General features: G+C 41.4%; 2 protein-coding genes across 5 annotated transcripts in view; one reads left to right on the plus strand and one right to left on the minus strand.

The window, feature by feature from the left end:
* LOC145420475 (uncharacterized) overlaps positions 1 to 27,891 on the plus strand; it is a 262,367-nt gene that overhangs the window by 131,025 nt on the left and 103,451 nt on the right. The gene's annotated exons all lie outside the window — the stretch shown is intronic.
* The window catches only part of ptprfa (protein tyrosine phosphatase receptor type Fa), a 259,648-nt gene that overhangs the window by 77,744 nt on the left and 154,013 nt on the right, over positions 1 to 27,891 (minus strand). For all 4 annotated transcript variants that reach the window (XM_080289757.1, XM_080289754.1, XM_080289756.1 and 1 more), the window contains 2 exons: positions 25,067 to 25,372; positions 16,419 to 16,612 (listed from right to left, as the gene is read on the minus strand). In XM_080289757.1, coding sequence (XP_080145883.1) covers positions 16,419 to 16,612; positions 25,067 to 25,372 — 500 coding nt within the window. The remainder of the gene's footprint in view (positions 1 to 16,418; positions 16,613 to 25,066; positions 25,373 to 27,891) is intronic.

Below are 27,891 nucleotides of genomic sequence, written 5' to 3' on the forward strand. Positions count from 1 at the left end.
TGATGTGAGGCAGCAGGAGACACTGAGCACTTGTTTGACAATTACTGCTGCAGAGTCTAGAATATTGTGTGTGTTCAGTAACAGTATGTCAGCTAAACAGAGATCCCTTTGCTGGCTCAGAAAACCAACAGTGAAACCACGAGCCCGACTTTACTTGCAGAATAAAGTCAACAGAGTATTTACAGCTGCATTCCTTCAAAGACTGGGAGGCTGTGATTCAAGAAACACACCAATAAGACACCCACACCAAACATGTACGTGCACGCACGCACACACATACAAACACACACTGTGAGCAGCTGCCACAGGTGCCACCCTGGTTTTCACCAACACATCTGTAAAGGCTGTGAAGGTTTACGCCACCGTCTGCCAGTCTCCTCTCTGACCCGAAAAGCTGTCAACTTATTAAATTAAATTAAGATTTGAAAATAGTCTCAAATTTTAAATCGTTACACATTTGTGATCATTTGTTTTAAATTATGAACAAAGGCAGTTCTCAGACTCTTGTTAGATTGGTTTTCCCTCTTGTGGATAAGAAATTTGAATTTGTTTGTTTTTTCAATATTCACATGTGACCTTTGGTCACTTTCACTAACCCTACACTTTTCACCACATTGACACTATATATGGTTTAGATTTGGAGTCCTCTAATATGGCCGTACGAGGTTGGGTTGAATTAAACCTATTAGCCTAATTAGCAAAATGCTGTCTGCATCTGTTGTGCAATTCTACAACATACTGATATCTGTGCAATAAATATACAGCCTTGCATTGGCATTATATAAAAATGTATTGCGATCACTCGAACACCTTAATTAACTAAACTGAAAAGCAGAGATCTAAGATATCTTGCTTACATCAGGTATAACTGAGAAAATGTTACTACTTGGTTTTGTAGCTGCCGAGCGCCATCAGGCTTCTTCTTCTTTAGACTGCTAACTGAAGAGAAAGGTAGGTGGAAAATAATTGTGTTAGTACCCACACAGAGATCATGGGATGCTGTGACAGAAAACACACTCGCCATAACCCCTGTCCACACAACACGCACTGTGACTACTCACGCAGTCCGCTGAGTCTTCATGAGTCCACTGATGAAAAACAGGGAGCGCAGCCAGAAGAGCAGAATGTTTGTTCAGCTCAGCAGGAACACTACAGTGATCAGGGACTGAAGGAGGAACAGGTGCCACTTTAAACTTCATGTGGAAATGGAGGTAATGTGTGAATAATGAGTGCTCTCCTCTGTAGTGCCGACTCATGAGGGGAGTCTGGCCCAGGCTCATGAGGGGCTCCAATTTAAGAAGAAGGGCGATAACGAAAACTCGTGTTTTCTTGCAAAGAGCTCGATTCGCTCAGGCAGCACATTCAGAGCCGCTGACTCACCTGCCAGATAAACCCAGTTTCCTCAACTTGGGGATGTGAATCACACACTGAGGCGTGCTCTAGGTTTGCTCTATTAAGTGCCTGATTTCATTCATTGTTGTCTTTGTTGCCTAGATGAATATTTATGCTGCTTTTCCAAAAAGAAACATAAATTTAATGAAATAATCCGTTTCTAGTGAGTTACTATGGTTTTTCCTGGATTTTACAGATATAGATGTATTCAGAAAAATAACTAAGATATGCAAAGCTTTTTTCAGCCATCGTTTACTTAACATTGATGGTTCTTCATCAATGTTATGGATCATTTAAAACCAGGTCAGTTTCATTTTAATATCAGACACAGCCATAGAACAAAATCACTTGCCATTATGCATTGTGTACATTATCTGATAGTAAATCTAGAGGCAGGTAATATTTTTACATTTTTTTTAACAAAGGGGCTATTGACCATTTTGATGAAGAAGTTATGGGAATGCATCCATGCACACTTTAGTAAACAGATCAAGTAGACAGCTGTAGATTCTGTTGCAGGTTTACATAGAACTCAGAGGAAAGACTTCTCGAAACAGCTGCAAACAAAAACCTACTTATAGATGCCCTAAATGTTCATTCAAAACTGAATATCTCCATTACTTGTGATTTTGTTAATCGCAGATTGTTCTCGTGTTAGTTACCACAGACGTTTCGGATTTTTCCATTTTTAATGTCTATTTCAAATGACTATTTTAACAGTCATCCAGAGTTTCTAGAAAGTTACTATAAATGTTTTTCTAGTTTTACATCACAACCAGATTTGACTAAAAATCTGGAAACGTTGCGGTCTGAGAGCAAAGAGCTCTATGAAACTAGGAGGTCTTTAAAACATGACAAGAAGTTCTTTCCGTTGTAACACTGTGACATGAAAACATGGATGTTTACGTCTGAAGCTTGTGTGCAGTGATGGACAAACGTTTTGGCAGTGGCACCATAGCCCAGGTAAGTTTTTATTATTTGCCAATAGAACATTTTGACACTTATGAAATCACTGTGACTGTTCTTCATTTTATCACAGAAACAACAACAACAAAAAAGAAAATACTGCCCGTGCTCCCTCTCAGCCTCCGAGCAGATACACACATCAAACTCCTGTGTCACCACATTAACAAACTTGGGTCTCTATGCCACCCGCCCGGCCACCTGCTGCCCAGCAGGACCCCCGTCAGCTTTTTATTGCTGAGAGCTAAAAAACTAAGTTAAAAACTGAAGCGACAAAGTGTATGAAAAAAACAACTTTATGCCATTGACAAGTCTCTAGCCACAAATGTGCTGAAATCAACTGAGGCTCACATTTTCACTCACACTGTTACTAATATTAGAATTATTATTATTTTTGAAGCATTTTGTGTTGAATTGAAAGGAATAGAAAATAGAAAAATCTCCCGCTTGTGTTCTTTGTGCCACTGGATTGTGTTTCATGGTCAATAACTGATGAATCTGCACAAGAACCAACTAAACAACACCATGGGGATGGAAACTAGATGTTGCTTGAAAAAATTCAAAAACCTGCAGCACTACATCCATAGCCTGAACCAACTGTATCAGCAGTAAAACCGCATTGTTATTCCATCTGAACAATGCAGGCACCATAAACATAAGCGATGAGACAGACAATAGGGAGAAGGATTTAAATAATTTTATGTCTTGTATTGCTGGCATCTCCTCATGCTTAGTATTCTGCGCCATAAAAAAAGACTCATCTACACTTTAGATGTCATAGCTTTTCCCGAGGTTGTGCTCAGAGCAGAGACAGAGATGAAAACGTGTAGATGGAGACGCTGATGAGGAGACAGAAAGGATAAAGTCAAGATTAGAATTTGGTACTGATGTAAAGTTAAATTACATTTCACCTGCACATTCTGTTTTTGGGTGGTCTGTCTGTGTTTTCTTCTTCATTAATCATTTATGAAAGCAGAATAACGCCACTGCTGCACTCTGAACTGGCCTATCCAACAGTGGAGCATACAGAGGTGACTGCACAGTCGTGCAATTCGATCCTTAAGCCTTAAAGAAAACATGACCAATCAGCAATAACAGTGCTGACTAGGGATGGGTACGGGTATCCGGTGCCATGATGGCACTGGTTCTGACATAAACGGTAGTAACCAGACCGAAAAGCAGCGCAAAAGTCTGGCTGTACTTCACAGCAAAAGATGCAAACTCAGCAGCAACAAGTGCTTTAAGCTGATACTGTGATACTGTCAAAGGAGGTAACACCTCGAATCTGATGAAACACCTGGCGACGCATAGCGTTTTGTTAAAAGCCGAGAAATGCGCCGTATTTGATAGCTTGCTGCGAGACCTCACACCGAGCACATCTACTGCGGGTGTGGTGCCTGTTATCGGACCCGGAGTTAGCAACATCCCCCAAAAACCCGAAGAGGAGAGTCCTGGCCCCTAGCCCTGCCAGTGTAGCAGAAATGATGAGGATGATGATGCAGCAGCAGCAGCCGTTCTTCTCTGCGTGAGGCTCCTGAACTCTCTGCCCCCCTCTCACGGACAATAACCATATCCAACTTCTTAATAGCAATGAACTGGTCTGCATTGGTGCATCATATCTTTATTCTCTTCCCCCTCCTGCCCCCCCCTCTTTCTTAAATAGATAACTATCATATCTGATATCATATCTCACAGTACAATAATATTGAATGGGTGCATTGTTGTATTTTGTCATGTTTCTCAGGTCTTTGTCTGAATTTCTACGAACATTATTGCTAAGGATTGTCTTATTGCATTGGAGTCACACTGGGTTAAATATGTACACTTGGGTTTTAAGGGGTATTTATTATTTTCTTCTCTTTTTTTGGGTTGTATGGTAGCCCCAAACGCAATTTCATTGTTCTTGACAATGACAATAAATAAATAAATACTGAAATACTGAAATACTGAGTAGCTTAATGTTGTTCGTGTGTAATTTACGTTGAGTAGGCTAACCACGTTATTACATTAGTGCATGTAAGGTGAACTAGCAAACATCATCATAGCTACATGCGGCTGTCTTCTTGTTTGATGGCAGATGCTCCCTTCACCCTGGCCAAAAAGGCTAAAATGACCACAGAAAAAGTGGAAAACAGCTAAACATGAGAGGTTTTTGGACAAAGTTTGTGTTCTCCGTTCTTTAAGCACCGTTTGAGTACCATTTAAGCACCGGCACCGTTTCAAAAGTACCGGTTTGGCACCGGTATCGGATAAAACCTAAACGATACCCATCCCTAGTGCTGACCTGTAAAATTCTGAACTTTCAACTGTTTTTAAAGAGTTTGCTTTCTACACACTATACAGCATGTCTTACCTGTGAATCTAAAACAAACTTAACCCAGTGCCGGGCCAATAGGCCACTCTCTTAATCTTTAGATTTGACATCCTAATATTGAATATTCACAACTGAACACAAGTTTCTTCAATAAAAACATGTGACTTTGAGTTAATCAGAGGAACTGATGAGCATACTGATGGAACACAGCATATATGGAAAAAGACTGAGAACATGGACTTGATGGAAATCCCTTCAATCCCAAAGGGAGCAATAAGATCCTTCAAGCTCCAGACAGACCAGCAGATGCTGGACATCCAACTGGGCATCAGGCCAGATTTACCAAAACACACAATATGTGAATATAACCCACACATTGTGCTGATAGGTGTGGTTAGTTTTATGGTTGTTTTCTGAGCGTTGCGCTGTTTTCTAAACACAGTTCATTTAAATATGACATGCTCAATCTTCCCATTGAGCCTTGCAATTAAGTCCAAGCTAAGAATAATTTATTAACAGGATAGGGGCAGCTTCTTAATTGTAATCAGACAAGCATATAAATATAGGTTAGATGTAGGCCTACAGTGGCAGTCTGGCAGAAAGGGTTGCTCTAATGAAAACAGGCTCAGTGTAGGACTGTAAACCTCCAGCATTGTTGCATTAAGACAACTTGCACCCTTTCAAGGGATAAAACAAACCAAATGTGCCTGACTGACAAAGGTTTAAACTTAAAAAACCTTCTACACTCTGGTGGTGTTGACATCACCACAGTTTTCTAAGCTATCTTTGTTTTGAGACAAATTAATCAATAAAAGAAATTGCAGATTTCATCGGGGAGATTTGCGCGTGGGCGCATCTATGATCTATAGCCCACTTACTGTCAAAGTGCATGCAGCTGAATTTGTGCAGGTCCACCACTACAAACAGTCATGTGTTACATCACAGTCCGTGAGATCGTGATGAAAATGCTGTGCGCTGTCCATGGTCCTGAAATTATAATACTTCAGGTATTTTAATATTTCCCTGTTTATCTGAGTGTAGTAAACTGTTACTAAGGAAACACGTGTTTTTAAAGTTTGGTGACATTAATATATTGATCAGAACAAAAACAAGTCCCTTCTCTATCTTTTAGCCATTTCACTGTGAACCTCACCTGTCCAGGCTGGAAAAATCGTGTCACAGAAGACACACCTCTTTATTTAAATCAAGAGGTGCAAGAAGTTTTGTTGCAGCTGGTTCGAGGTCATCTGTGAGCTCACTGGTTATTTATGTTTTCAATCTTCTTCTGGCATCCGTTTTCTCCTGTTCTCTCCATTTTATTATGCATTTGGATAAACTCTGCCAAAAGACCCAGCAGAGCAATATCTCAGATCTAGACCACATCAGCTCTGCTGATTTCTTCCTCCACATCCAGTTTAAGTCTATTTAAGCTGTTTCAGGTTTTACCTGCAAGTCGATTTGCAACACACCTGCACTCCAGCCCCTCGTTTCCATGCGGTCTCTTAGGCTGCGTTCACACTGCAGGTGAAAGTGCATCAAATCTGATATCTTTGACCCTGTGCGACCCATATCCAATCATGGTCTGACAGTGTGAACGGCACAAATCCGATATTTTCAAATCCGATCTGGGTCACTTTCGTATGTGGTGCTGAATCTGATGTTTCAGAAAGCGACTGCTGTTTGATGGTCACGTCGCATTAAATCTGTCTTTTACGTCACCGACACAAGACAGACGCCAACTATCAGCGCCGGAGAAGACATCGCGAACACTTCCTGGCCATCCTGATGTCAGCGAAACTGTTGAGAAGACAACGCTGGAGAAACGTGAACATTTTCTTTGTACTGTATAATCTGCAGATTCTGACAGAAATCTGCAGCTATCCTTTGAAGCACCGCTCCTCTCAAACAGCAATAAGGATCAATATTAGGCCAAATGTAAATAACAAAATAACTTTATAATAAAGCAAAATTGGGAAACGTAAAGTCTTTACATTAAGGGCCATCAGTCAAACATACTGTTGCTCTGGGTCTAAACAGAGTGCGCTGTGTGTGACGTCTTCTTTTGTGCATGCGGGCGCTTTGAGTGTTCACACTAGAGCGCGTTTGCTGTCGCATTTTATTTGTAGTGTGAACGAGCAGACAAAAAAATAGGATTTGATCCAAAAATTGGAATTGAGCATCAAGACCTGCAGAGTGAACGTAGCCTTATTGTCACATGCTGCTCTTTGCTGTGTGGGAGTCTTGCTGCTGCTTGTGAAGTTCCCACAACAAAGCCAAGTCACTAACTGACTAACACATCTCAGATATGTATGTTTTTTTGCTTTCCTAATGTTTCTAATTGTCAGCTAACCGCAGATAGTATATTAGATAGAACAGGAGTCATCATGTGTTACACCTACCTAATAAAGTATCATCTAATGTGGGTGCTGTTGTAAAAAGGTCTGTTTAAATCCTAACCATGAGTTATAAATCATTTTGGTGCCTAAACCTTACAAAGTGAATTTGTAAGGTTGCATTTAAATCACAATCTGTTCCTACAGCTAACAAAGTAAATGCTTAAGTCTGATTGTCACATGGAAATGAAACTAGATGCTGAGAGGAGAAAACAAACAAACAAACCGAATCCAAGTGTAGAACACAAAGCTTTGAGCAAGATCCCACCACCAACCCTCTAACCTTTTGGCTTTGCACATCTTTAAAACTCATAGCAACCACTAAAGAGAAGCTGGATCATCGAAGGACCAGGAGAGAAAAACAAAACTCTCTGTGTATAACAGAGAGCTGCAGGAAGAATTTAACAAAATTGTTACTTGTGGGTTTTTTTCTTGATATTCTCCAAAAAGCGACACAAACAAATCCTGATTTCCTTTTGATTCAAAACCTGAGTTCATGTACAGAATGGAAAACAATTTGCTATTTTTCAGAATGCACTTTTGGATTCCCTTGTGAAAGCCATGGGTACTGACCTACAAATTTTAATTAACCCTTATTAAAAAAGCTGACTCCTACACAAGCCGTTTGGGTATGTCCCACTGGGGAGACTCTAGAGATGATGTCTCTGAGTTAGCTTGATACTCCCTAAAAATAATGCTGTGATGAGGAAGGTTGGGCATCTCTGTTTAGACTGCTACCCCGACAGCACAGACGGCTACACATGGACAGAAAGACACATGGATGAAAAAGATTGCTGGCTCACGAAGGCCATCGGGACATTAATGACATTTCGCATGTGAATGTCTGCTTCAACAACTTGATTCAGAGGAACTGGGCATTGTGCTGAACAACCTGCTGAGTACCCAAAAATAAAGGACAAAGAGCTTCGCTTCCTCAGCTTCTTAGAAGAAATAAATAAAAGCCGATATCATAAACAATGTAAGCTGTTAACGATGGGGTGAAAATTACATCCATTCCCTGGCCAGAGTGCAACCCGAGCTCTAAATCTCAGCAACATCCATTAAATAAAGCAGCTCGAAGTGGCCTCAGCATAGAGTAGCTCTCATTTTTTCATACAGTAACTGATGCATTACTGTATTCTACGCCGTGATATATCACTGGCTCTGTCAGTGAACTCATGATGGCTGGTTTCACAGCTATATTATATTTTAAAGCGCCTTGCTGGTCTACGGGTGGAGACGCTTTCTTCTCTCTGAAATAATCAGAATCCTTAGACACGGGTTTGAATAAAGGACAGAGTCTACCTAGATACACCGAGTATCATTTTTCGAGTCTTCTTTAGTCTTTATAACGTAAATTCTGTGCCTGCTTCCTTTGAGGGTTGTAATGGGAGTATCTTAATCTCTACATGTCCACAATAATCTGTGCACACCTCTTCACAGCTGTGATATTCAGGCTTGCAGTCGGGTACTTGAGCAAAACAGAGGCAGGCAGCCGAGTATTACAGCAGACAAACACAGCATGCTGGCCATCCTCGCTCAACGGCAAATGATTTTATAGCTGTTCCAGCCACAGCCCCACGTGCAGTGTCATGAATAGTTGCCTGTCACAGAGAGGTGAGAGACCTGCTTGGGTTTAAATATAGCGATAATACATACTGGATGGCATTCAGCTGCATATGTGACAGGTGAAAGTGAGAGAAGTGGAACTACTGCTTGCTTTGTCACATCCTGTTATGTTATAGTCAGGTTGAGGACATAGTTTCAGGACACAAAAGGGAAAAAAGTTTCCCTCAAACCACAAATCATTCGTTTTAGTGACACATAAAAACACAAGGAACCAGTTCACTCCTCAAAAGTGAGTAAATAATGTCAAACTGTAAAAGTAATCTACAAGCAAAAGCAGAGACGAGAAAGAATCTCTATAAAACCACATGTAAGAAAACCGGAGGAAGCAAAAAAAGCCGGAGATACACAAAGAACGCTGTTACTAAAAAAAGACAGCAAGTGGCTAAAACACTAACACACCTACAAACACACCAGACAGCAGGCACATCTGGGCCCCGCCTACTAGTTTTGGCACTTTGGGCTCAGTTACAGGTGTTCTGGGGGCCAGAAAAGACCCAAATGAACTGGGTCACAACACATCTGACATCCGTCCCATATCATGTGGCCCTGGAGTCAGACTGAAGAAGCCAGACTCACCTTGAGCCAACATCATCAATCAAGGTGAAACAGAGCCAACAGAAAGCAGCAGGTGTGGGCCACAACTGGGCCAAACCCTGAAACTGTCAGACAGCTGATGACAGAAATGTGAGCGCAGAGCTTCTGAAGCTGTTCAACCATCTGACAAGTTGGATCATCTCAATCATTTTCACAAGCAAACATTCACTGTGCTGTAAACAGAACCAGAGGCGTGTTCTTTGTAGTCACATCTATTTTTGAACATATCAAAGTCATTTAATCTGAGAGTGTTAATATAAAGACTGACTGACATTATTAATGTATGTGAGACTGTTTCCCAGTAATAATGTAAAACCATATTAATATCTTTAACACACAACGCCGTTAATGCTCTCATGTCTGTGTTTGCACCCTCACACCAGAGTGAAATGATCACACTTACAGATAAGGAGGCATCTCAGGCTGCGAAGTGTGCTACCCATGGTTTATTAAAAGTCTTGTCTGATGTTATTTCACTGTAAATCAACATTTGCATCATTACCATCAAAAAAAAAGAAAAGAAGGAAAAAAAGCAAAGAAAGGTGAAATGCATCTGTGATGATCATCGAACTCTGATGGAAATGATTAATAGAACAAGATCGCTGCAATAAAAAAAGAAATTATATTAAAAATTCCTTTACATAATATCCCTGTGGAAATGTAACCTCATCATCTGCTGCATTTGTATATGATTAAGTTACATTTCTCACAACACGCCTAAAGGGAGCAGCTGTGCAGTGTGTTTATTAGATGATCAGATATTTTGACAGGTGTCAGCGAACAGTTCAACAGCTCAACAGCTCAAACTGGGAATCAAAAGGTCTTCCAAGATCAGTCAAATTCTTTTTCCCCGTGCTGTCCGCTTCATTGCATCTTGTAAAATGGAGAAAAATAAGAGTGCCATTGCTTGCTAACTGTGGTACTGTTAGCCAGCAGCACAATCTGGAAAGGTAGAAGAGTCAGCTTCATCCTGTAATGTACCTGTCAGTCTGCTGAAAACCAGTTACACTGATTGCAGGCAGCCCAGATAAGCTTTTCTCCTGCAAGAAGCAACAACATTTCCAAAGGTATTTCCAAGTTAGATGTGATGATCACTGCAGTGTGTACTGGCTCTCCCACTGGAGGAATCTGTTTTGCCCTGACAGAATAATGCTGTGGAAATGCATATGTTGCTCAAAGGCTTAAAGAAACATGAAGGATGTTTGATGCAGCCATTAGAAGTTAAAACATGTGATTAACAAAAGTTTCTGGTTCCTTTTGCCTATAAGGCCAATATTTGACTGGTACTGTCCAACCACAACGTTAACACCACCCGAGTAATACTGTGGCTACAACAGGAGGGTTTAATGTTGTGTCTGATATTAATATAATAGCGTCCTGTCAACTGTCCCCGGGTGTCTGACACCAGGATGTTGGCAGTGGATCCTTTGGGTCCTGATAGGTAAGACCTCCATTAATCAAGCTTGTTTCAGACCTTTTTTCAAAGCAGACGTTTTGACATGAAATGGTTGGTAAACACAGGTGCTGCTAATCACATTAATTAAAGCACTGTGGATACTCCACACAGAACTATAAATCAAACTTCACTCTATGCACTTCAACATGTCAACATGGTCAAAGGAGACTGCAATTAAAAGACCATGTTTAAGTGCTGTTATTGCTATAATGAACAAAGTGTTTGTCACAATACTGTGGGATGAAGACAGACTCCCACGCCATCGTTTCAGTTGGGGTCACTTCACAAAGCCCGATCCCGTCAGTCTCATCAATGACTAACCGTCAGTGCGACGATACATCAGAGTTTGGTTGGAGCTCACGGTGCAGACAGATAAATGAAGTTGCCATTTAGTTGTTGAATGGTGGCTGGAGGAGGTGGGACGCTGTTCACAGCAGGCTACAAGGACCCAGCGCAGCCTTTTAAAGAAAAAATAGCTCCATTCTTTCTGCCAGTTTCCCAAGGGGGTCATTAAATATCCATCTTATCTTATTATTATCACCTAAACTGTCCTCTCGCCTTTCTTTAGCGCTCCTTCTAATTTGCAGTGATGGCAACCAATAGACTGACAAAGACAGATGAGATAGTGAGGGAAAGTGAAGTGATGACTGATAAGAACTCTGGAAACATCTCCTCCCGCGTTCTCTGCAAAGCTGCACATTCTAGCTGACGTCACGTCCTCGCGTGCTAATGAGTTTGCAGAAGTGCACAAATCTGATTAGCTGCATACAAATATTGGGATTTATTGGTGTTGCAACTAACGTTTAAACTTAATGTTTACTGAGAAAACGTGTCCCCCGGTTGTTTTTATTGACCTGTATTTATGTTTTGAACACTGACAGTATGAAAGACTGACCGGATTTCCTGGTTTGAAAAACACAGTTGCATTTGTTTGAACAGGCACCGAGGGGCCGTCCTCTGGTTGTATAGAAGTCTGTGATGCTGAGGAAACTAATGTGTGTAATCCATTTTTAACTTACCTCAATAGTTTTACTTTGATTTCTTTTTTCCACTTCTGTGTCTGTCATGCTTCATTTCTTAATTTTGATCTGATCATCTACAGATTGAGGTATATACTCAGGTAACTGTAGTAATACTGTGAAAGGCCTGGGCTACTGGTTTTCTTCTTAAATCAGCTTTTTCAGTCACTATGTGATCACACATCACACTGCATTCAATCATCAGTTATTGTTAGTCTCTGGCTGTCTTCCACGGTCTCTTTGTTGTCCTGTCTTCCTCCCATTAGCCCCAACTGGTCGAGGCAGAGGAGCCTCTCCCCGAGTCTGGTTCTTCCACTTCCTGTTAAAAGGGAGTTCTTGCTTTCCGCTGTTGCCAAGTGTTTGCACCTTCACCTTCAACCCATGAATTGGGCTTTGTCTGCCTTTAAGAGGAACAACCTCATGCATTGTTTCAGGAATCCTTAGAACATATCAAACAATAGAATTAATTAATCAATATGTCTGAAATCAGCTGTCTGCCTGTCACTAGGTAATGCAGCCATCTATTTAGACTTAATGTAAATTGTTTTAAATGGTCGCTTGATGGCACACTAACGCTTGTGTGAAAGACACTGGATGCTTATACTTCATGTGACCGTGAAGGCAGATGGTGAAAACAAAAACATTGTCTTTGGTTGAGTCTGGGTTTGTTTTCTCTGAGTACAACATGCAGAGATGAGCCACAGAGAGGTTGCCATGTCTTATCAAATCAGCCGATGCTCACGCTTCACAGCCATCAGTGCTGAGAGGGATAAGAGGCTCCTTCAAGCGTTCTTCAGCCATCCAAAAATACGCCTCACTGAGATCTTAAAAGCCATGAGCCTGCCAGCAGAACAGCAACAGAGATGGAGGGAGTTGAGTCTAAAGCAAACAGCAGAGGCTTCAGAAGGCCAGGACAGGGAATGAGCAGCCAATTAAGGCTTTGGTCCTGCCTCTAAGCTGCCATAATTTGGCATGACTGAACTTATTTTGTCAGTAAGGTCTTTTTTGTGACAAAATAGTCGTCTGTACTGACTGTTGGCAGGCCGAGCCTCAGTGGAACAACTGAGGGATTTAAGGCTGCTTCGCTGGAGACAACACACAGCTCAGCACTCACAGCCGAGCTCGGAGACTTTCAAAAACACTGCTGTTTAGTTTCTGCTTACTGAAGTCACAGATGTAAACTGTTAACAGACTGTGTCACCTCGTCAGCAGCACTGAGGACTGGTGTCCAAGGACAAGGACACATGGGCTGTAAATCCAGCTGTACCGAAGCAGCTGGGATGGAGCTGGTTCTGCTGGCACAGAAATCTCAGCCCGCTGAAGTAACTCGCAGCACAACAGAGAAGAAATCCATTCATCATAGAGAGTGTGATGTCGATACAGTCATAAACTCTCTGCTGGGCAGTGTACTACATCAGAAATGCACGCTGAAGGGCCAGCTTTCTGTGAGCAACCAACTGCACCACAGTGAAAGTCATCCAGGAGATGTCATCTGAAAATATGTGTTGTTATTGCCATATTTAAATTATAGCAGCGGCTGAGTAACACGTCCGTGGATGTTTATCAGTATCAACACACAGAGCAGTGATTTATGCTGCAGGGGCAGCTTTCTGCAAAACTACTTTTCCAGCTCTCTTTGTCTGTTTCAGTCAGTCCCTCACAAACACGACCCAGTGATACCCAAAGTCCGTTCTACAAAATCTTTTCTTTTGAACACATTTTAGTCTCTGAATTCTTGCCGCCCGGGCAGAGAGACGATGGCTTCTGCAGACTACTCTTTAGCTGTTGGGCTTGTTTGTTTTGGACACCGTAGTGCTCTGTGGCAGCCGGTGGTGTGGTGAGCGGAGGCAACAGAATGTCAAATCGAAATATTTGACATTATAACAAACGCACAGCAACTGGTTAAATAACAGCAGTGTTAACTTTGCAGCTGAGATGAGCACAGCGGGTGGAGGGGGTACACTTTATTGACACACAATGGTGTGGTGTGGTCATCTAGAGTACACGATCACTTGTGACGACACTTCATATGTGGAGTGAGATTTCTAACAGCACTACAGAATGGCTCAGTCCAGTGGCTGAGTGGACAGTTTCAATACAGCTTCGATGTACGACTTTCATGTTACAGTGCATCTGGACTGTATCTTAGAAACAAAGCATCAATATGTATCAGACTTTTGCAATGATGTTTTTCATGCACACAGACAAGTATCGACTATTTTGTTTTGTTAAACAAATAAAAAGACTTTAAATGTATCTGCTGCTCTTTCTGCTAAAAATTCTGAACTGTAAGAAAATGTCTTTGTGTTCATAGTAACCATATGTTGTTGTTTTTTCACTCTTCTCTTGATTGAGAACTTTTAAAATTTCATTTTGGTCAAATATAAAACAACTCTTATACACAAACTTTCTCTTGACACAAAGAAGGAGAAATGGTCAGCGAGTGCTCGCGGTTATTCAGCATAGAAATGTTTGCTGGAAACCTGGTTGTTAAAAGGTTATTAAGGTTTATATAATTTATTATATTTAAACTGAACTTGAAATAACCCTCTGTATTTCACTCAGAATAGCTTGAACTGTTGTTATGATGCAACACAATAGACTGACTTCTTAGAAAGTTGGTAAAAAACAACAAGAAATGGCACACAAAAGTCCAAATGAAGGGTCGCAGCGAGTTATGCCCCTGACTGTGTGTGTGTGTGCGCACGTGTGTGTGTGTGTGCGCACGTGTGTGTGTGTGTGTGTGCGTGTGTGTGTGTGTGTGTGCGTGTGTGTGTGCGTGTGTGTGTGTGTGTGTGTGTGCGTGTGTGCGTGTGTGTGTGTGTGTGTGTAGTGCGGAGGGTCACTCCACACACCGTGTGTTGATTCTCATCAGCATCACTGATGCCAGGGGGAGAGACTAAACTTATCACAGATGAGGCTTGAAGACAGTTCCTTAAAGAGAAGTGTGTGTGTGTGTGTGTGTGTGTGTGTGTGTGTGTGTGTGTGTGTGTGTGTGTGTGTGTGTGTGTGTGTGTGTGTGTGTGTGTGTTTAAAGAGAGGTTGGAGATGGCTGTGAGATGCGGGCCCTTTATCAGGCCTCCTGCCTTACACAGATAAGACAGGAATGCTGCGTATAAAGGAAATCAGGTGAGACGCTCCTCCAGGAGAACAAAACAAGCCAAGAGGAGAGGAACTGAGCGGCGCCTCCTCAGCGAGAGCTTTTAAACATCCACCCTGTGACCTGCTCTCAGTCTTTGGTGCAGTGATTTCATGCCAGTTGTTCGAGCAGTCGGCTTTCTTAGATATTCTGTGATGCATCTTTTGGAGGTGTTGCTCTTATCTTTTTCTTCTTATGTGTGTTCATGCCGTCATTTGAGACGCACGTGCACACACATGTTTTCTCATGTTCAAGTTATTTAAGTACAAATAATGTAAAAAGACAAAAATTTGTCTTCATGTTTTGGAAAAAGTGTTTTCAAGGTAAATAAATTTCAGTCTTTATGTAAAGAATTATGTAAAGTCGAGCTCGCTAAGCACTAAGTCATGTAGTGTTACCACAACAAAGACTTTCTGCAGCTGAAATGCCTCCTCCTCCTCCTCCTCATCATCATCATCATCATCACCGAGGCTTCTGGTTAGAGAAAAGTAAATTCCTTAATATTACACTAATTAAAAATATGAAGAAGCACATGTTTGGTTCTACAGATGATCTAATATGTCAGATGCCAAATAATTATTAATATTTGGGGTTATTTTTTCCCACTGGAGACGGGAATAAAAATAAACTGAAAAAAGAAACGTCGAATCCAATTATTCTAATGGAACAAAGGGAGGTACAGGATGAGGTACTGGATGCACATCCTTATTTTAGAAATGCTCCGATGTTGGGATCTGATGCTTTTTCATCACAGCAGGCTGCAGACCACACACAGCTGTAACCTGTTTATCCTTTTTCTTTTCAAGGAGAAGATTAAAATAATAATTTGCACAAATTATGTTCATAAACTTCCTGCTTCATAAACATTTTTAATCAACATTTATGATTAAAAATCTTTCAAAATCATTTGGATTGTATTAAAAAGTTTTCAGTATTTATTTCTTTTTTAATAATAGCTCCTATATTTCATTATATTCTTCTGCTGTTTTAGAGCTGTGCAGTTCTGCAGATTTACTTAGTTTCCAGCTCTTTAAAAGTTCAGCCGCTAAAGAAACGACTTAAACATGTTTTCTGTCTAATGGCCATGAGAGGGCAAAACGTGCAACCCACACGCTGGTCCACCGTGACATGGATGCAGTAAGTCGCAGTAATCTGAAGCACCAGCAGAGGGAGATGTTTTTTTCAAGCCAACATAAAGTAATAACGGGGAATTAACACATGCACATACATATTAGTCTCACAGCTTAATTGCTTCTGATGATTACGGACTCTGAAACGTGCACCTCGTGTCTATTAGCAGGTTGGTTGTGCAAAGGTAGAGCATGTGAAAAAAACAACCTGTTACTGATGGGTGTATTGCTTCAGTCAATAGTTTAAAGACCAAAAAATTGTTTCCTGCCTTAAAACAATAACTTGTGTCAAATAAACTTCGGGGATCTGAACCAAACTCCCCCGTCTTCAGCTCTCACTCATTGTCTCACCCAGTCACATCAACCTGAATGACACCGTGTGAGAATACCTGGGCTTCAGGGAGGTTAACATCCAGGATGACCGGCTGGCCGTGGGGCTCCCCGTTCTCTAGCCTGGAGTAAACCAGCTGGTATCCTCTGATCTGCCCATGCTGCTTCACGGACAGCGGGGGCTTCCAGCTCACCCTGAGGGCAGTAGAGTTCAGGGCCTCTACCTCCACCTTCCTGGGAGGAGCTCCAGGCACTGAAAACAAATGAGAGAACACAAATTACATTTAGAAAGTGGAATGTTTGATTTTGTGAGTCTCAATAGGAAGGCTACTATTAAACCACGTCTTCATGAGACTGTATTAGCATCTGTTCCTCAGAAGCTGAGTATCTCTGCCTTACTTTGTACCCTTTACTATTTCCACAGTAACGTTTTGGCGGCTGAAAGATTTGCGAAGCATGATTTCACCTTCAACAAGTACAAACAGACTTGTTGTGTGTTCAGATACACCTGATAAGTGTCACAGTGCCTGTTTTTTCTCACACTGCTCACTGTGGTACGCTGTCAGTGTGAATATTATTCACTGAAAAGCTTGTTGCTGTTTCTTTGTGCCTTCATGTGATTCACTTGTTGGCACTGCTTCATGATGGGAAGAAGAATAAGTGAGAAATTTGTTTCCTTTTATTTTCCTTTTTGTTAGAATTGTTTATGTGTGATTCATGCGAGTCATTTTTGGCAAATGCACTGGTGATTTGGTGAGGCTTTGGGGGAGGGGTGTGATGCTGTCACTCCCAACATCGTTTTTGGAGGTTTCACTGCTGTGTTTGGGCGCATTTTAACACACACCACCATATTTTCATAAAACGAACCAATTCGTTTTTAGAGTGAAAACCCCAACAGACTATTTTCTAGTGTTTTTGTAAGCTTTTAGTGTTTCACTCTCACGTCACACAGGCTCAGAGACTGGTCAGTGATCTCCTGGCAAACACCGGTCAGAGGGGAAAATGAATAACCTTGACCAGTCGATTAAGATTTGCTGGGAGTCGCTAGGTGACACTTTTGGCAAAGAGGTATAAGAAACTACACGTAGCACCGAAAATGTTTTCTATGATTACCTGCATGCTTCTGTCATCACCTGTAGTTTGCATGTCTGCAAACATTCATCGACTACTCACAGAGGAGCAGTGACACTGAAACGTGTGACACAAAATAGGAATAGAGGCTGTTTCCCCTCAAAATCACAACTTTTACTTTGACATTCTCCACTTCCTTTGTCCAATACTGCACAAACCTACACGCAACCAGAGAAACCACAAGAAGGTTTTCAGTGCAGCAGCCACATTTAGTTTTGCAACAGCAGCAACACACATTTTCCACTAGCAGCCAGAGGTCGTCAGGTGATTGTGAATGAGGTCTAAACCCAAACCAATGCGTTTAATCTTCAGACCGCCTTCTGCTGCTGCCACTCCTGAGCCAACAGCCAACACTGTAGAAACTGGTGCATCAAACCACTCGACTGTAATGCTGAGGGACAGGAGAACATGTCTTTATTGTGCCGCTTTTTCCCGTCTGCTTTGTTCTGGCAAATGCTTCATGTTCCCATCTCTGTGAAAGAGTTTAATCTCAACGAGCCTGCCTCATTTAAATAAAATTGCAATAACTGTTGCATGGGGTTACGTTTATTTTAAATGGTGCCCACATGTCCAGCAGCAGATATAGACGAAGACGTGTGGTAAGGCCTATCCACGGTCATTTCTCTTCATCAGTTGGACCACTTCAAAGTTTGACCTGACGAGGTAGCTACCAGCCTGGAGAGGCTGCAAGGATACGTGAAGGTCACTGGCTATCTTTGCAGGTTATCCACATCAAAGCTTGTCACATGGAGCCCCAAGAGGATGCTGGGAGCTGGGTTTAGAGCACACACACTTTCTACTTTGCTGCATATCAAAATAGGCTTAAAAAGATTCCTCTGGAATGCTTGGTCAGCTTCACAGGAAGGTGTAAATGAATACAAATTTAACTTCAATAAAAATGAGGAGATGAGGCTCTGCTAATATTAATGGAATTCACACAGAGAGAACAGAAAAGGAAAATACTGAAAAACAGGGAGAGAAAAGTGTTAAAGGAGCAAGCAGAAGTATTAAAGTATCAACCCGGCACAGCAGGCAGAGGAAAGCTCTGCAACTCGGTGTCAGCACTTTGCACTTTCGACTAATTAGAATCGTTTAACCTTTTATAAAATCAGAGACCTTCCAGAGTCAAGCTTCACGCTTTGGAGGAGAAACGTCAATAAACCACAGTGTTAACTGCAAAAGCAAAAGCCAGTGAAGAAGAAGAACAAAATGAGCATGTAACAGACAACGGGATCCTAAAGCAGACTAAACACAGCTTTGAAGTCCATCTGCTGCCACGGATTAAAATAAAGCCAACCTCAGCTGAAAAGCAATAACGGTGGTCGATTTCTGACTAAAACGTCACTGTTTGTGGAAACAACCTCCTGTGGTCATGGGAGGAAGTGCATGCAGTTCATTTGTTTTCTAATGCATGCCTGATGCTAATCTGATGCTAATCTGAGCAAACAGAAATAACACAAACTGAAGAGATTTCTTTTCTCTTTCAGGAATGGGCTTTTCTATTTGCTCATTATTTAGCTGAGGCCTGAAAACGTAAGAGCAGGTGTTTCATATTCATTCTGTGGTAACCACATTTACTTTGATAGCTGCCATGCAACAGCCCAATAAAGACAAAGTATTTTAATTATTCAGCTATTCTACTGAACCAACCAGAGCTGGTTTGGCTCAATGGGAAGAGCAGCTGCTGTGAGATCTAGTGGCACAGGTTTCAATCCTATGTGACATTTGCTGCACATCTTCCCTACTTGCATGTACTCTGCTTGGCTGTAGCTCAGGCGGTACAGCAGGTCATCTACTGATCGGAGGTTTGGTGGTTCGATTCCTGGCTTCCCCTAGTCTGCATGCCAAATATCCTTGGGCAAGGTATTAACCCCAAATTGCTCTCCGATGCATCCATCGGAGTGTGAATGTGTGTGAATGTTACTTAGAAAAGCACCTAGAACAATGTGCTTGTGTGAATGGGTGAATGCACAAGTTGTGTAAAGCGCTTTGAGTGCTCAGAAGAGTAGAAAAGCGCTCTATAAGAACCAGTCCATTTACCAAGTTTTCTTGCATCTGCTTTTTGGCAGAAAAAGAGTGGCTAATGAAAAAAGTGGTTGTAAGAAGGCAAAAAGCCGTTAGTGTCGAATCAACGTCAACAAGCCAACAGAAGTGAAAAACCAACCTGGAGAGGATGAACGTTGGGTTTCGGTGGCCTGGAGAAGATTTTCCGACAATAAATCAGGACATGCCGTTCTTCAGATTGATTTTATCGCTCCACGTCCTGTCTGTATACGTCCTCCTGCTTGCCTGGCTTACACTTTACAAAGGCCTCTTTGTCTGCTGGAGTTTTTATGATTTCACTAAAGCTAAATGTGCCGTGAGTGTGGACACGGGTTTACTTATCTTTAATTCCCGCTATAACATGTAGATGCTTACTGCAGACTGTGAGACTCACACACTTCATGCTGGTTTTAAACTTGTAGGACCATCCTGACTGACAGCGTGAAGCCGGATCTTGTGTCTGTGGCTGCTGGGGGTTCTCTGCAGCGGCTGTCAAAGCTACTGCAGCCACTAATTGTCTCCTCTGTATCGCTCTCACTGGGTCCACTCTGTGTGCTCACTTCCTTCTGCACACATCAGATTAAACAAATCCACAACCTGAACGACCTCTGTATGCAGTTTGGATTTATTAGCATTTACTGACATCTTTAGAAGCTAGCTGAGCGTGTAAATATTAAACGTTGTTAAGAAGGAGAACCAGCGTCACTGCTTTCTCTTTGAGCACATGAAAGATCCCGTATGTGACAAAGTAATCTTCTCTCAGCACAAGAGCTGAACACTGAATTAAAACTTTATTCTTCAAACAGATATTGTTGGAAAGTTTACTTTTGTTTAGTTGGGTCACAAACATACAAACTGTTCTTATTTCTGCAATTTTAAAAATAATCATCAAAACTTTTAAAGTTCTCGTTCACATAAATGCTGTTTTGTCTCATGGAGTTTTTGATGGATAATCATGGAGTATAACAAGGTGAGCAAGTAGCAATCATAGAACAAAACATTTGATTTGTTGTGCATAGTGAATTTCTCAGCATGGAGGAAAAACAAGCAGCCAGATCGACTCCTTGAAACGTTGCCCTCTCACCTCAACATGAAATTTAATTTGAAGTGCTCCACACTGGCTAATCAAGGCTGTGATATCCTGACTTATCTTTAAAGTTCTCTGCAGTATTACAGTGTCCCACTGTAATAAAATAGGTGAAGTGATGGGAAACAGCTACACGAAAGACCAACAACCTCTAAAGTACCTAAAGATAAACTAAGCAGAGTTTAAGCAGTGCAGAGCAGAACAGAAATGCTTTTCAGGACCAGCAGAGAACAGTGGACATGAAAGCAAAAGCTGGGACAGTTATGTTGCATTTCCTGCAGGAGAAAGGGGAAAATGATAATGGCTGTTAGTTTGCTTTAAAATGTCAAATCAGCACATTTTCATCCCAAGGCATCAGTCGCAGCTGTGAGATCCTGTTGGCACCAGAAATGTGCACCAGGTATCAGTCGTGCTCTTAAACTATCGGACACATTAGAGGCAGAGCAGAGGGACAGACCACATGCAGGTGTCTGTGGTTACTGTCTAGCTTTGCCTTTGCTTTCACTGGATGATTTGTTCTGTGTTCCCTAAGCTTCGTACAAACCAAAGAGCTTTGGGCCTTCAACCAAAGCAAATCAACAGGACTGTGATTAAAAAACAAAACAAAATAAACACTTTTTAAAAAAAATTAAGATTACTCAAAAACAAAATAGATTTCTGTTTAGGAGAGATCCCAAAATAAACTTCCATCAATAAATGAATACAGACTCTTAAATTCATGCAACATTTATACACAATCTCTGAATCCAAAGGTCTGTTTTGAGCAGTTCTGATGTACGGTGGGTTTTGTTGGAGTCCTATCACACTTTTACTATAACTGCGTCACATTAATGACACCATGGGTCGACACAACTGCAGTCTTTGCCTTTAGACTGAGCAATGGCTGGCTACATTTATTTCTGATTTGTGTCCTATTAAAACCAACACAAGCAGGAGAATAAGCTCACAGAACAGGTCCTTTGTCTCGGGGCATCAGGGAAGCCGAGTATAACTTTGACGTGTCCCAGTGAGCAAAGTCCCAATCACAGCCTAATGAAATCTGTAAAAGAGATCCAATGCCTGTCTGACAAAACTCTGCTACGGCTCCTCTGTGCTCATATCAGAATAATTATAATATCTAAGAAGAAAAATTGTTATTCTCTTTAAATTTGAGTGTTTCCTTTATTGCAGATTATTAAAGGAAATTACAGTAAGCCAGGAAAGTTCAGCGTACGCTGCGACTATGTCAGGGAGCTAAACGAGAATGTTTTTTGTTACTCGGGCTGACACGGATAAGAGCTGGAAGGAGGATTCGTGGGAGAAAGCGTACACTGTGTGGAGAATGGACAGATGCTGGAGAAATGCAATGAGAGCTCAAAGTCAAATGGGGTGCAGAGAGATGGAAAGAGATGAAAAGAGTGTGAGATTCAAATTCAGTGGGTGTTCAGAAATAAAGAGTGATGAGAGACGCCAGGAGAGAGAGAAGGGCAGCAGATGGAGAGGGTTAGTGGTGTGAGGAAGGAAACTGTGCTTCTAACACTATTTAGATTTGTCTCTTTGAGGTTTCACCCATAAAGAAATGCCATCCAGGAAAACAAACAAACAAAAACACTGGTCATAAGGTCACTGTTGGCTTTTGGCAAGTACTAAAATATTCTGTTAAATCAGGTAACTGAAAACTGTTGGGCAGCTTTGAAAGAAGAGGGGTTAGTTTTAGAATCATCGTCAGGTTTGAGTAAAACCGATTAACTGCAGAGCTTTTATGTCCTTTTAGGAACGCTCTAAATATTTCAGTGGCATAAATTTTATTTTCATACATACATACATATACACATATACATATATATATGTATGTATTAGGGGTGCAACGACACTCGTATTGATATTGAACCGTTCGATACAGAGCTTTGGGTTCGGTACGCATATGTATCGAACAATAGCTCGTTAGCGGAGATTTGCCGTGTTGTGGCGTCAACGTCATTTCAGATTAAGGCTGACAGCACTAGTGGGAACACAACGAATATGACTGCACATTTACTCCGACATCATCCTAGTGCAAAGACAAAAACAACAAGCACGCATGCTACAAACTTTAGCCGAGTCATTTAGACAGCCGTTAGCACAGGATTCTCCTTATGGGGACCTGATATGTTTAATATGCTGCTGAGAATATAGCCCAGAAGAAGCGTATAGTAGAGCTTTTATTTTGGAAAGAGCCATTTCTCTGTAATAAACTCTCTTTTCCAAAGATGAGCGATTTGTCGATCAGATTAATTTTTTTATCCCTTTGTTGTTTCAGCAACATTAAATTTAAAAACTGTACTTTTGTGTTAAAATATATATTTATAATTGTAATAAATGACAAATTAAAACAGCATGAACATTTTTTTTGTATCGAAAAAATATCAAACCGTGACACCAAAGTATCGAACCGAACCGTGGATTTTGTGTATCGTTGCACCCCTAGTATGTGTATATATATATATATATATATATATATATATATATAAACGAAATCTAATAGTGGTAAAGGCAGAGCTGGAGGTCATTCTTAGGCAGTACAAGACCTGAGCTGGCTCAGAACTGCAAGCGTTAACAGAGGAGAGGCCACCGTGCTGCTATACTTGCTGAGCCTCGGTGATATTGCACAGGACTTAAACTTTGATGCTTTGATTTCCTTGAGTGGTTCCAGAAAAGAGTCCATTACTCTTTGCTCTCATTGGTCATGATACGGCCAATTGTGCCTGCACAAAAAAGAAGAGAATCCTCTTGTAAGGATTTGTTGTAATGCCGTGTGTCTTAGAGATGTGAGCACTGGGCTGTGCTGCATTTGGACTCATCTTCAGCAGTGAAGGTAATAGCAAACGGATGCTGCTGAATAGCAGAGTATCCCTCCGGACTGAATCATAGTGTCTATTTAGCTTGTGCTTCAGTCCTGCCATGTGACTAACAACAGGGAAAGAGCATGCTATGTTGCCACTCAGGCAACTCTCCAGACACCTTGGCCTAGCAGTGCAGCACACCATGTCATCACGCTGGGAAAAGGGACACGCAGCCTGGCAGAGCATGACAGGCAGGAGCTTAGTGGCAGCTAAAGTCTCACAAAATGTAGTGAAATAAGGAAAAGCTTCTGTCTTGATGATTACGTCTATCATGGTGCAGTGAGAGTCATGACTAACCTTGACCCCCCTTGCTCAGAATGCGTGCTGAATACTCAGGTATGACATACTGTGTCATGCAGACATAACTACTGTGATATTTTAATTCCTAAAACTTTTCTGGGTCTGGTATCATCTCATCTGCAGACCATAAGCAAAAAGGCCCACTCCTCTGTACCTTAGCTTTATTTTCTGTGCATGTATGTACCTACTGCAGGTCTGTATACTGCTCTGTACAGACTGCTGACTGAGCTCGGCATTCTCCCAAAAACCTGAAAATAATCGTGCGTTTTATTCATGATGTAAGAAATTGTACTGAAAAAAAAAAGGGTCACCGCCATATCTGTTATAAAAACACAAGTGATGGTGTTTTACAAAGACTGTTGACATTTGCTGCAGAAACCACCTGATATAAACACGACTGCACGGTTGCGATTTCTGTTGCACTTCTTGTCTGCTGCATTTATTAGAGCTTACTTGCACTAGCAGTACAGATAAGGAAGCTAAATTTATTTTTACAATTCTCCCACAAAGAGCACAAGGTTTGTTTTCAGGTGTAAATCAAAAGTCTTTGACCTAACAGATTAAACACTGAGTTACTCCAGGTTCAATAAAGAGCTGTGTGTATATCTGTCCTGTCGCTGTAGAAACTGTGTTCTACACGCAGGTTTTTCATGGGGTTTCCAATCTGTGCCTACAGGTTGGACAACTTTTTTAGCAAACAGGGACTCAGGCTTAAAGATTGTTTTTTTTCTTGAGTGAACATATAACTAATCCAACATTACACACTGAAACCTGAGACAGTGGAAACTCCATGTTGAAATAGGCTTGGACTAAGTTGGCTGAAATGTTTGATCTCCTGTTCCTGAGGTGATGTCTAAAGAACCATAAAACTACTTTTGGATTTATGTCAAAACCAGAGCTTAAGTGCCGTATATGAAGACTACATGATGCACCACCACAGACTGCACAGCTTCATGACTTGGCACCAACTGTTGGCACTGTGCAGGGTAGCCGTGCGTATTAGTGGAATCAACAAGATTACAAATCCTACACCGGACTCTTAATCCAGTCCATCAATCTGATGTTTTGCAGACTGATTTTTATTCATTTACAAATTAACCAGTTTACTCCAAACCCTCCAAACGTCTGAAGACCGGGTGCTGTATTCTGTATTTGAGCCATGCTTATACACTGCGCTTATGCACACTTTGGTGAGTGTTTGTAAGACTAAACTGCAGCAGCAGGAAATGAATACAAAAGAATTGGACAGTTAGTTTGAATGTTTCCCATGAAACCATCAACATACCATCTTCCTTGGTTCTGACTTTAGCTGCAGAGCTCTCTGGACCTGGCCCAACATCTGTGTGAGCCCTCACCCACACCAAATACTCCGTCCACTTCTCCAGGTCCTCCAAAATGTAGCTGGTGATATCAGGACCAATCCCTGACACCTGGTGGCGTTTCTGGTCCTCTCCCGTGAGTGCTTTGTAGGTCAGGGAGTAGCCAACAATCTCACCGTGCTGGCTGTCTGTGGGCGGGGCCACCCACCTCACCTCGACGCTGGTGGAACTGAGGCTGAGCAAATGTACTTCCTGGGGTGGGGCTGATGGGGCTGAAGGAAGGGGAGGAGGGAGGGTAATGGTCAGGTAGGGTGGATGATGGATGATGAAGCAACTGTCTCTCTGGACTGTGTTACAGAGTAATTATTAAACTGGCAGATTAATGCCACATTATCCTATCAATGTTTTTGTCATTATGGTTTGTGGAAACAGTGTCTCCTGCTGTATGTTCAGTGTACATCATTGTAAACACACAGAAATATGTGATTATTTTAAATTACATTTGTCTGGAGGGGAATAACGAAACCATGAAGCCAGTATGGCTGACAAATCAAACCACAAAGTGCAAAGAAGGCCCCGCCCCTCCAAAAACTACGTGTTTGGGACTCGCCTGTTCAGAAAGCTTTGGTTGATAGGTGTGCTGCCACAGGCTCTGCTTGCTGTCTGCTATGCGTCACCTGGACCCCTCAAGCATGTTTGTAGTGTCGGTGCCTCTTTCCAGCATTTTAAAGCAGAAATCGGACAAATGTTATAACTTTGTTTTTAACAGTGCAGACTGTCCAAGAATTCTGTGTCCCAGTTTGGTGAGTGAAAGTTTGAGTGTGTTATCTGTGATCTAGCACTACCCCTAAGCACTCGAGGGGCATGTCAGCATGTGAATTACACTCAGATGTTACCTGCAGTAGTTCCACTCTGACAGAAAAATCTTGAGCCACGTGTCATTTCTTTAGATTTTGTCAGGAAAATGGGCAATTTTTGGTATTTTTCTTCTGCTTTCTGTGCCTGAGTGGAGGTAACGTACAAATGTGATCAATGAAGTCTCATTTTATCTCATCTCTTATGACAGAGCCTCCTCCCTGCTTTACAGTTGGCTGTAAACACTCCTCGTCATATTTCTCTCCTGATCTTCGTTGTAAATGTTGATAAAATTTATTTCAAATTTGGATTCATCACTCCACGAGATCAGCCACAAGTTCAAGTTTCGAAGGATACGCCACGCTGAGATAAGGATAAGCTTTGGGCTAATAGCTCTTGGGAATCACCTTATTGGTGCAAAAATACTATTTCATGCCTGTCAAACTATGTGATTTTTTTCTATTTTCAAATAAAGATACAATAAAGATACATTTTAAACTTGGTTCTTTGCAAAGCTGCAGTGCCTCTTCACCTCACTGTGCAACACCTTTTGTGCAATACTTTTTGTAAATAGTGCAATAGACCTCAATACTTGAAATGTGCAATTCACTTGTATTTTTATTTTTATTCCTATTTATCCCCTTCGTATATTTTATTTATATAGGTCTCTGTATTTATATATGTGTGTGTATATATATATAACTCTGTAACTCTGTAACTTCTGTCGGTGCTGTGCTTTTGGAAACCGAATTTCCCAGAGGAACCCACCCGAGGGATTAATAAAGTTTTATCTTATCTTATCTCTTATCTAAGTTGTACTTTTGCCTGTATGTGTAGACAACACTGGGTCGTACCTTGGTACAGCTTCCTATTTAAGCTTGGTAACAAAAGCTGAGAAAACTCAGTTTTGTCTTACATGTTTAATTATATCACTTCTTGCATTAGTTGCAAAATTGCCCCCCTTCCTGGATCAGAAACAAAACAATCACTAAATATTTTGAAACATGACAGTAACAGTCCTGAATTCATCTTTAACAAGATGACTAAATATAAATGTTACTCAGACAAAAATAAAGCAGTTTGGGTAATACTTGCACTGCATTTTCCACAAACCATAGAGATAACCAATCACATGTAAATGAAGATGATTTTAAGATGAAAAGTTATTTATCAGGAAATGTTTCTGTGAATAATCGATGTGATGTCCTCAAAATAACAAGTACAAATAACCTTCACAGTCCAGAGGGCAGAAAAATGTCATACTGCAACACACACACACACGCACACACACACAGTGTGAAGTTTCACCAACTGAAAGATAAAACAGGCACACTACAGATGAATGCATGTATGCACAATGACCCACAAGAGCAGAATACAACAACACTCAACAACAAAAGCAGCGACTGAGATGAATGTGGAGCAGGTGAAAGAGATAACACGGGTGGCAGTTATCACGCTCGCCTGTGCTGTGGCGGCCCCAGCCGAGCGGATGCACTCAGTTCCTGTTTGAACAGCGCTGGAAGCCTCTTCGTTCTCCTGCTGCAGGAAAGGTGCTCGCCACTGGTTGAAAGGAAACTTCATGCATACGAGAAGTTTTGGATGTATCACTGCAGGGGTGCAATGAATCAAAAGGCAGAGATCCATGTGTGGGAGATTAAAGTCCCAAACAGAAACACGAATATGGAAAATAGTCAAACTTCAAGCAGAGGTGGGAGGATTTGAGAGAAACGGAATCAAGATTTGGGCAGAAAAAGAGAGCCGTAAGAAAAAAGAAAACAAAAAAACAGACGCTATTGTGAGGTCTGAAAGATTACATCGCATCGATTTAATCTTTTCTTTTTTGAACATCTAAAACTGAAAAGTGATCTCAAGCCAGGGTAAAAATATTTAAGACTGCGTCTGTTTTAGTCTCTGCAAGTGGTAAAAGATGGAC

This window comes from Astatotilapia calliptera, chromosome 15, assembly GCF_964374335.1.
Source record: "Astatotilapia calliptera chromosome 15, fAstCal68.1, whole genome shotgun sequence".
NCBI lineage: Eukaryota > Metazoa > Chordata > Actinopteri > Cichliformes > Cichlidae > Astatotilapia > Astatotilapia calliptera.